Source organism: Asparagus officinalis, chromosome 4 (genome assembly GCF_001876935.1).
Source record: "Asparagus officinalis chromosome 4, Aspof.V1, whole genome shotgun sequence".
NCBI classification, from domain to species: Eukaryota; Viridiplantae; Streptophyta; class Magnoliopsida; order Asparagales; family Asparagaceae; genus Asparagus; species Asparagus officinalis.
In genome coordinates, this window is record NC_033797.1 from 78,170,241 (window position 1) to 78,180,704 (window position 10,464).

At 35.1% G+C, this 10,464-nt stretch overlaps 1 protein-coding gene across 1 annotated transcript; it reads right to left on the reverse strand.

The window, feature by feature from the left end:
• On the reverse strand, nt 5,225-8,310 carry LOC109837771 (ribosome-binding factor PSRP1, chloroplastic). Its single transcript, XM_020406121.1, has 5 exons — nt 7,855-8,310; nt 7,270-7,413; nt 6,904-7,185; nt 5,901-6,009; nt 5,225-5,598 (listed from the first exon to the last, which is right to left on the reverse strand). The coding sequence occupies exons 1-5, from the start codon at nt 8,131-8,133 to the stop codon at nt 5,453-5,455; spliced, it is 960 nt and encodes a 319-aa protein (XP_020261710.1). The 5' UTR covers nt 8,134-8,310; the 3' UTR covers nt 5,225-5,452.

The window sequence follows — 10,464 nt, forward strand, 5'->3', positions numbered from 1 at the left end:
GAGAGTTTTCTTTGAGTGTTCTCTTCTTTGTGTGAGTTTGGAGAGATATTAGAGTGGGCTCCTTTTATAATCTTCTCTTTATAATTAGTGAATTCATCTGTTGTTCTAGACTTCTAGTCACCGAACCACGTTAAATCTTAATGTACTGTTCTCTGTTTCTATTATGATTATATAGTACCGTGTTATTATCCACTTCGTATAGACATCTTCTGTGGCTGTGTAACCCCCGCTATAACAAACTGGTATCAGAGCTCCAGTATTATTCTTGTGGGCTTCAACATATCTTCTGTAAAATACAAAGTGGAGAAATTTGATAGAAGAAATAGCTTTAGTTTGTAGAGAGTCAAAATGAAGGCTCTCCTAGTACAACAATATTTGCTCAAAGTCTTGTCCGGGAAGGACAAGTTGTCGGAATCAATACTCGATGATGAGAAAAAAGAGCTAGAGTTAAAGGCGCATAGTGTCATACAGCTTTGTTTGGCGATGAGGTCCTACAAGAAGTTACTAATGAAGATACCGCGGTCGGTTTGTGGCTCAAGTTAGAGAGCTTGTACATAACAAAATCTCTAACGAACAAGCTCTACTTGAAGTAACGTCTCTTCACGCTTCGCATGAAGGAATGTATGCGAATTAAAGACCACTTAGATGAACTTAACTCTATTATTATGGATTTAAAGAATATTGATGTTAAAATTAATGAAGAAGATCAAGCCTTCATTTTGTTTTATTCATTACCTCCTTCATGTGAATTTTTTGTCAATAGTATGCTTTATGGTAAAGATTTACTTTCTTTGAAGGATGTCAAATTAAGGCATAAAGTGTCTGTCGTGGGAGAGGATCAAGCGAAAGGTTTGTTTGTCCGTGGTCATCCTGACAAGGGTGTTCGTAGTAGAGACAAATCTAAAAACATGTCTAGATCAAAGTCAATGCCAAGAAAAAATGTAAAATGTTATTACTATCACAAGTTTGGGCATATAAAACCTAATTGTCCAACGCTCAAAGTAAAGAATAATTCACAATCGAAGTCTTAAGAGGTAAAACCTTCAGTTGTCACTATAACTAAAGAGTCTTCTAGCTCCTATAAAGTTTTTTCAGTTCGTGTTAATACTCATTGAGTGGGTTCTTGATTCGAGTTGTTCCTACCACACGTACATAGGGATTAATTTGTCATATATCAGTCTATTGATGGTGAAAATGTCTTGTTGAGAAATAACATGTCTTGCAAAACTGTTAGTATCGGGTCAATTAAAATTATAACACATGATGACATTGTTAGAATATTGAGTAATGCCCGACATTTACCAGAGTTGAAGAAAAACATCATTTTTTAGGCACTCTTGACTCTAATGGTTTTAAATTTTCAGCTGAAGGTGGAGTTTTAAGAGTTAGTAATGGCTCTCTTATTGTGATGAAAGGAAAAAAAAGTAAATACCTTCTATATCCTTAAAGATAGTATAGTGCCAGGTGTTGTAGCAGTGTCATCCTCAGAGGATTCAGATTCTGACACTACACGTTTGTGGCATATGCGATTAGGACACATGAGTGAGAGAGGACTAGATATATTAAGCAAACAATGTCTGTTTTATGGTCAGAAAACTAGCAAGCTAGACTTTTGTAAGCGTTATGTTTTCGACAAACACCACAATCTCCTTTAGTACCGATGTTCACAGAACCAATGTTACTTTAGATCATATCCATTCAAATGTTTGAGGTCCCTCTCAAGTTTCATCGAAAGGTGGAGCTCATTTTCTGCTAACATTGATTAATGATTATTCAAGAAAAATTTAGGTGTATCCTTTGAAGCATAAGAGTGATGTATTCGCAAGCTTCAAGCAATGAAAGATTATGATTGAGAAGCAAATAGAAAAAATGAAGCACCTCAGATTCGACAATGGCATGAAATTTTGTTCCACAGAGTTTGATCAATTCTGCAAGAATGAAGGTATTGTACGTCATCGTACAATTCGGCATATACCACAGCAAAATAGAGTTGCAGAAAAGGATGAACAGAACACTTCTGTAGAGAGCTCAATGCATATCTCCAATGCCGATTTGTCAAAACTTTTGGGCTAAGACAATCAATACAGTTTGCTATTTGATAAACAAATCTCATTTTACAGTAATTAATTTTAAGACTCTAGAAAAGATATGGTCTGATGTCCCTACTAATTACTCACATTTAAGAGTATTTAGTTGCTCTACTTATTTTCATGTTAATGATAGTAAGCTTGAATCTAGAGCAAAGAATGTTATCTTTCTAGAATATGCTATTGGGGTGAAAGGATATAGATTGTGATGCTCTAATCCTAAATTATCTAAATTTATTATTAGTATGGATGTTACTTTTGATGAAAAATTCATCCTTTTCGAGAAAGGAGTTTGTTATCGATACCACAAGTACTGAAAAGGAGTCTAGCAAGCAGGTGGAGGAAGAGAACTCCGCTTCAAAGGGAGTGTCTGAGGACGTTCATGTTGAACCAGTTGATACTTTAAAAGGTTCAGCTTTAGATGCTGATACGCCGCAAGAACAACAATACAATATTGCCAGCGAGAGAACAAAAAGGTAAATCCGACCTCAACGTTATGCAAACATGCTTGTTTATGCTTTGAGTATAACAGAATCGATTGGGATTCCAAAACCTTCTATCTATAATGAGGCTATTAGTGGTAGCGAGGATGCAGATTGGACTGTTGCGATGACTGAAGAGATGGAGTCTCTTTACAATAATCAAATATGGGAGTTAGTGAAGTCACCAAGGGGACAGAAATCGTTGGTTGTAAATCGGTCTTCAAGAAGAAAAAATCTGAATAGAGATTCTATAAGATACAAGGCACGTTTGGTAGTTAAAGGCTACAATCAGATCGAAGGTGTGGACTTCAATGAAATATTCTCTCTAGTTGTAAAACACACCTCAATCCGTGTGTTAATTGCCATGATTGCTCATTTCAATTTGAAGCTTGAGCAACTTGATGTGAAGACGGCTTTTTTACATGACAAGTTTGAGGAGCAAATCTTTATGCATCAGCTAGAGGGGTTCATTGTTGAAGGTAAAAAAGATCATGTGTAGGTTAAAAAATCCCTTTATGGGTTGAAACAATCTCCAAGACAATGATATTTGAGATTTGATACTTTTATATTTGAGCATGGTTACTCTAGGAGTAAATATGATAGTTTTGTTTATCATACAAAGCTCAATGATTCTTTTGTATATTTACTTGTGAATGTTGACGACATAGTGTTGATTGTAGCTAAAGACATGTCAGAAATCAATGAGTTGAAATCTCAACTCAAACATGAGTTTGAGATAAAGGACTTGGAAATAGCAAAAAAGATTATAAGGATAAAAATCCACAAGAACAGACGAGAATGAAGTTTATTTCTATCTCAGGAGAAATACATCAAGAAAGTGTCGGAGATATTTGGAACGCTTGATGCTAAGCCTAAGAAGACTCTGCTTGCTGCTTATTTTCGTCTTTCAGCAGATTTATCATATCAAACTGAAGAGGAGCAGGGCATGTCTTGTGTTCCTTATGTCAGTGCAGTTAGAAGCATTATATATGCTATGGTCTGCACCCGTCCAAATATTTTATATACAATCAGTATTGTGAGTCGGTATATGGATAAGCATGAAAAGGTCCATTCACAGACTGTGAAATGTGTACTTAGATATTTGAAAGGGTCTGCTAATACTGGTTTATATTTTGGCAGGATCACAAATTCAAATTATACAATACTTGGCTATTCTTATTCAGACTATGCGGGCGATTTGGATAAAAGATGATCCCTAACAGATTATGCATTCACTCTTTCAGGTGGTGTCATTAGTTAGAAGGTGACTCTACAATCGATACTTGCTTTGTCTACCACATAGGTAGAGTATATGACAGTGACAGAAGAAGTGAAAGAAGTCATTTGGTTGAGAAGTTTGGTTGAAAATCTCGGCTTACACCAAGGTGTTCCTACGTTATTTTGTGATATCATATGTATCATGAAAGAACCAAACATATAGATGTCAGGTATCATTTTATCAAAAAAATTAAAGCCATTAAGATTGAGAAAATTTGTACTAGAGATAATCCAGCAGATATGATGACAAAGCCCGTACATTGGCCCAAGTTCGAGTATTGTCTCGAATTGCTTGGAGTTCAAAACGAATGTTAAGTCCGTAAAGGACTTCTAGCGAGACAGCAAGAGTGAAGAGAAGATTTTCGTATTCAAAGTCAATGTGGAGATTTGCTATTTTTTTGACTTTGAACATGAATTCATAACTCACCAACCCTATTACTATTTTCACCCACCCCATCACTATTCCACCAACCTCTCTCACTATTCCACCAACCCTTTTGAAGCTATAAATACCTATGAAGATGAGAGGTAAATGCATTCAGAACAGAGAAAAGAAAGAGAGTTGAAGTGAAAAGAAAAAGAGAATTTTCTTTGAGTGTTCTCTTCTTTGGGTGAGTTTGGAGAGATTAAAGTAGTCTTCTTTTGTAATCTTCTCTTTTGTAATGAGTGAATTCTTCTGATGTTCTCGTCCATGGACGTAGGTCATATTGACCGAACCACGTTAAATCTTTGTGTTTGTTCTCTGTCTCTACTGTGATTACATAGTACTGTGTTATTATCCACTTTGTATAGACATTTTTTGTGGCTGTGTAGCCCCCGCTGCAACAGAGTTATTACTATTTTGCTATCGACTTTGCAATATTTAATGTTCATGAACTGTTAGTGCTCTTGTAGAGAGAACTAAATGTTTTAACTCAGTAGTGGCCAGTGCCCACATACAAATGTTCACCACCTAGTGGTTTAGCATACTAACAATGTCAGCATAGAACAGATGGATTAGAAGGACATGCTCTGGAACTTACTAGATAATCCTTGTACTCAAATACTGTGTAGACTAGCAAATTTAAGTCATAATAAAAATCACATAAGTTGCATTTTTCCATGTTTAGCTTAAGAAGCTAATACCTTTGCTTCATGTCACACAAACATGGTAATAGTCAAAATCAAGAGTGACCATTATGCTGTATCATCTACTTTTCATATGTGCATGATTCTCTGAACTTTAGCAACTAAAGTTCATATAAAAAAGAAGAAATGTTTAAATAGGCAGACATTGACTGAAAGCTTAATCAGTATGTCTCTGAGGCAATGATAATCAACTTTTAAGATGGCAATTGTGATGACTAAAGACAGAGTAACCTTTAATATAACAGGACAGGACAAGAAATACTAGGTATATATCAAAATGAAATATTATAACATTTCCAACAAAATGTATCCCCTATAGTGAAGAGATGCAAAGATGAGGCTCACAATTCAAATTAGTAACAGCTGATGAGTGCGAAAGCTGTAATGATCTCCTAATATTCATCAGTAATCAACATGGGGAATTTTTTAGAAACTTGAGAGATATACAATTTTTTTAAGAAAGTTTCTACCATGATGTTACCCACTTATTTGTTCTGCAACATGGGGCTCTATTGCAGCATCTGTTACCCTGGTTTCGAGGTCCTGCACTTTGTTGCCATCTTTTTTAGGAATAATCAAGCCATATCCTCCCTCTTTTCTCTTGTACAAAATATTTACTTCACCTGGAAAGAAAATAAGCAATACCATTACAGCAACATCTGTCAGGTCAGCATCTATAATGAAAACAGAGTAAGTTGTTCTAATAAACAAAATACTACATTCAAGTCCGACTAAAAAGGTTATTTAGTAACGTTAGGTGAAGAAACCAAAACTTTCTAATCTGATTTCGGAGAAGTCGATATTGAAAAGATTCACTTATGAATCTATCATTTCAGAACATTAATCTCTGGGCAAAATACACCTTTTCACAGTACCCTTCAAAGCCATTATTTCAGTCAGAGGTAAGCCAAAAAATGACCCTTACCTGTTTCAATATTTCTGAAGCCATAGAAATCATGATCAACGTTCTCTATCTGCTCCAATGCTTCAGCAACAGTCAGTGGAGGCATATCGAAGTATTTTGTACGTACAACCTGTAATATAGAATCCGCAGCATTCGACGACTGAATAGAATACTTACAATCATGCAATCCAATAAAAAAAATGCAAATTGTATGCACAAATTATCATTTATATCAAACAATGACTAGATTAAAATATTTAAATACAATTAATTAGTGGATAACAATTAGAGCAATTGTCTTTTAAGTGAATGGTAAATAATCTCATACAGACTACTAAAGAAGAAACAATATTACGAAAGCAGAGTGACCCTACGCATTCGACGACTGAATAGAATACTTACAATCATGCAATCCAATAAAAAAATGCAAATTGTATGCACAAATTATCATTTATATCAAACAATGACTAGATTAAAATATTTAAATACAATTAATTAGTGGATAACAATTAGAGCAATTGTCTTTTAAGTGAATGGTAAATAATCTCATACAGACTACTAAAGAAGAAACAATATTACGAAAGCAGAGTGACCCTACGTTTGTTGGACATCTGGAAAAATCAAAAAAGATATGCAAGTTTGGCCAATTTTGAATGAAGTAATGATATTTTAGGCAATAGATGCAGAAATTTCTTAAAACCATACTGAAAATAGAAATTTTAAATTTCACAAGTATCTCTTCGGTGCACATTGTTTTATTTTGTGCTTTAATTTACAGGTTTTCGAGCTAAATAATAAATCGATGTAACTTCCTATGACTTACAAATCTGTGAAAACACAGAAATTCTATTTCTTCTCTATTAAAACTTCCAAACGTAACCAGATTCATGCATTCGCATAAAGCAAGATTCTCAAGTCAAGAACAAACTCATTAAACCAGTATAAAACAATTTGGCATTGACTAAGTAACGAAAAAACAATAATCTGAGTAAGAGAAGAAATCAAAAGGGTGCCAGATATAAACCTCATCCAAGATGCCCCCATCATCTCCTGTTGGAAGCAGTTGCACATCCCCTTCTTCTTCCTCCTCCTCCTCACTCTCACTCTCCTCAACTAATTCAATCTCCGGCTCCCGGACCTTAAGCCTGTTAAATCCCTTCATATGCCTCCCATGATCTGTTTCCTTCTCCTTAATCTTCCTCAATTTCCTCTGTATAATGGACGAAACCAAATCTATACTCCCATACACCGACTCTGAGGACTCTTCAGCTCGAATAACCCCATGTTTCTTGGTAAACAGAGTGACCTACACCCAATGCAAGGTCTAAAAGATCAAATTAAGCATCCAAAGATTCCAACAACCAAATAAACAAACTCAATTTGATGCAACCTCGCATTTCCGTTGTTTCGGGCCTTTACCAAATTCGCCACCGCGGACTGAGAGGCGTACATCAACCTCTCTGACGAGGTGAGAGTGCTTCTGCACGGCCTTGCCCACTTTATCCTCAATGTGCTTCTTCACTGCATCCGTCAACTGAAAAAAATTTATAAGAAAATCAAGAATAATTCTAAGGCATGTTGTCCTAGAAATAGCTTTAAAATAGCGTCATTGTTCCAACCAACGACCTCCAGTCATAATCTTCATTGAAAACCCCAAAAAACCTTAAAAACTCACATTCAAAACAGGTGACTCGTCAAAATCTTGACTGAAAACCCAAAAAAAATTCTTAAAAACTCACATTCAAGACGTGTGACTCACTTTATTAATGCTTATGTCTAGTTAAGATATAAGTCACGAAGCTCAAATGTAAAACAGTTTATTTTTAGTTTTTTAGTGAATATGTATAAATTTAAAATGAAATATGGTTTCTACATAATGACCCTATGTTTAAGGTGGTCTCCAGGAGAGAAAACAAAGCCTAATAGTAATAATTTCTCAAAATAAATAAAGAAACAGTATCAATGGTGACAATACATCTAAGTTCTTTCCCTGAACGATCAATCGCACGGCGGAGAGGGGGCCATCCCAGGACATTTGGACGGCGACGGAGCCTCCGTTCTTGCATTGTGAGCTCAGCTTCAGCTTGTTTGCGATAAAAATTTGATTTTGACCGAGGAAATTTGAGTGGAGAGGGGGAAACGAAGGGGAACCTGAGGGTTTAGCATTGAACAACAATGGAGAAGTAGCAGCAGCAGATGAGGAAGAAGAAAAGCAGCAGCAGGAGTAAGGATTCGCCCAAGAAACGTTCGCCATCGATCGATTCCACCGAGATTTCGAGAAATTAGGGTTAGGGTTTTAAAGAGAGATAAGAAGTGGGGTAAAGTTATGAGGGAAGAAGATGAAGCAGAGGGGGAGTGATTTTTTCTCGATCGGGATTGAGAGGGACGGGGGCTAATCCATATCCTGATACTTCGAGTAGGTTTCAGGTGACCCGCGGGGACAGGTTAGGGCTCGGAGGGATGATGGATGATTGGTGATTGTGAGGAGAGGATAAGACGTCGAGTTAGCTGGGGTGTAGGGTAGTTATATGGGCGCTGTGAGTGAGTTGACTGTGGTCCCTCCGTTTCTCGTCGAATGACTTACGAGCTCGAGAGGGATGGGACCCTTCTACTTGCCAGACGTACGTGGGATGATAAGTGTGGGGCGTGGCAAAAGACATTTCTAAGGAAAATCTTGGAATCCACTGGCATGTGAAATTTGCTGCCAAGGAAAATATCCATATATAGTACTAATCTTATCGTCCCCATCACTCTCAAAAATGGATTTGGATTCTGTTCGCTGTAAAATAAATATAGTGGCCACCGCTCATGGCAATACTTGGATGCGAAAAGTATAAGTTATAAATGGATCGCAATTATTCACTAGATAACAAACCGTTGTGATCAAAACCAATAGCTTTCCTATTTTCTTAAGAGTGGGGATACTCTCACGCCTCATTTGGTATGCGGGAACGAGTGCGAATGAAATGCAATTCCAACTCTTTATTCATGCATACCAAACACGATGTGTTTTTAGACGCTAGAATTGTTATTCCCACTATTATCAATTTCTCACTTTATGTGTGAATTGTCATTCCCAACCATTTAATAAGAAATTGATATTCCTACTTAAGTGGGAATAAAATAATCAAATAATTTCCGATTATATCCTCTTTAAAAGATACAAATAGATATAAATTCTCATATGAAAAATTATTTTTATAGAAATAATATCATTAATTAGCTGCTCCTACAAATATACAAATCGATGTAAAATATTAAAATATTATTCTTTGTTCGACTTTGTCGTAATTCCATCGCGTCTGCAGTAGAAAAAAAATCTCGTCTTCGACTCGACGCGACTCGGTTAGGTAATCATTATTTCTTTTTAAAATATGTATGTGTGGCTAATCTTTACCTAATCTTTACAGCAACTTTTTATCTTTTAACGATTCGATTGTGTAATCTGTTGGCAATTAGGTTAGTAAATATTTTATCTTGGGATGTATGATTTGAAGTTCCATTGAAGCATATGTGCCTAATCTTTTCAGTATTTTTTTCAATCACTCACAACAAGAAATAATGTGCTTAATTGATGAGATTGAAACTCTATGTTTTATTTAGAGGTTAACATGTTTTTTATTCCTTCAAACTTTCTAGGTTAACATCTTTTTCTATTCCTAAACAATTTTTTGAAAGTTAAAAGTGCATTTGAAATTTTATAGAAATTTTATATACAGACTAAAAGTTAATATGTCTTTCCAATCCTTCAAATTTTAGTGTTTTCTTCCGATGTCGTAAATCATGTAGCACGCATATGGATTTTAGTCTATTGTATACGTTTGTGCACAGTGATGCCAGTAGTATTAGCTGCTCGTACAAGTAATAGACATGTAGCATTAGAAGTTAGAAATATGGAATTATAATTATTTATAATCAAAAATAATTTCTATAAAAAATAATTTTCAATTAGTATACCAAAAGTCTAAAACTGTTGTTGAGGTGGTGTACCAAAATATAACTATCAACTGAAAAATTATATCTATAAGAAAAAAAAATTATTTCTATAAAACTTATTTTTCTAAAAAAATAAATTATTTAGTTATTTTTAAAATATTTTTATGGTTTAAAAATTCTGTGTTTTTGTAATGGCATTATTAAAAAACTAAATTTTATTCTCACTTGTGAACAAATGATAATAAACATGAGAATAAGAATAAGATTGTCATTCCCGTTTCATTCTCTAAACGCGTCCAAACATGAGAATGAGAATATGTATTCCATTCTCACATCTATTACATTTCATTCCTACTTTTTTTCTGTTCACACTTGACTTCATTCTCGCATATCAAACGAGTCATTAAATCCTAGAAATATGACTCCATCGTATATTACACCAAAGTTTATATATATTTGCATCTACGGATGATATTGACCACTATCTGGTTGAGTACGAATAAAAACCGCGTACATAAATTTGTCGGATTGGAAAGAGATAGATGGCCAGTAGAGTTGCACAGGCCTGCACAAAACACAAAACACTACAAAAAAAAGAAGAGTTAGGGGCAATTATTTTCGTCACTTTTAATTTAATTAGAGGCAAATA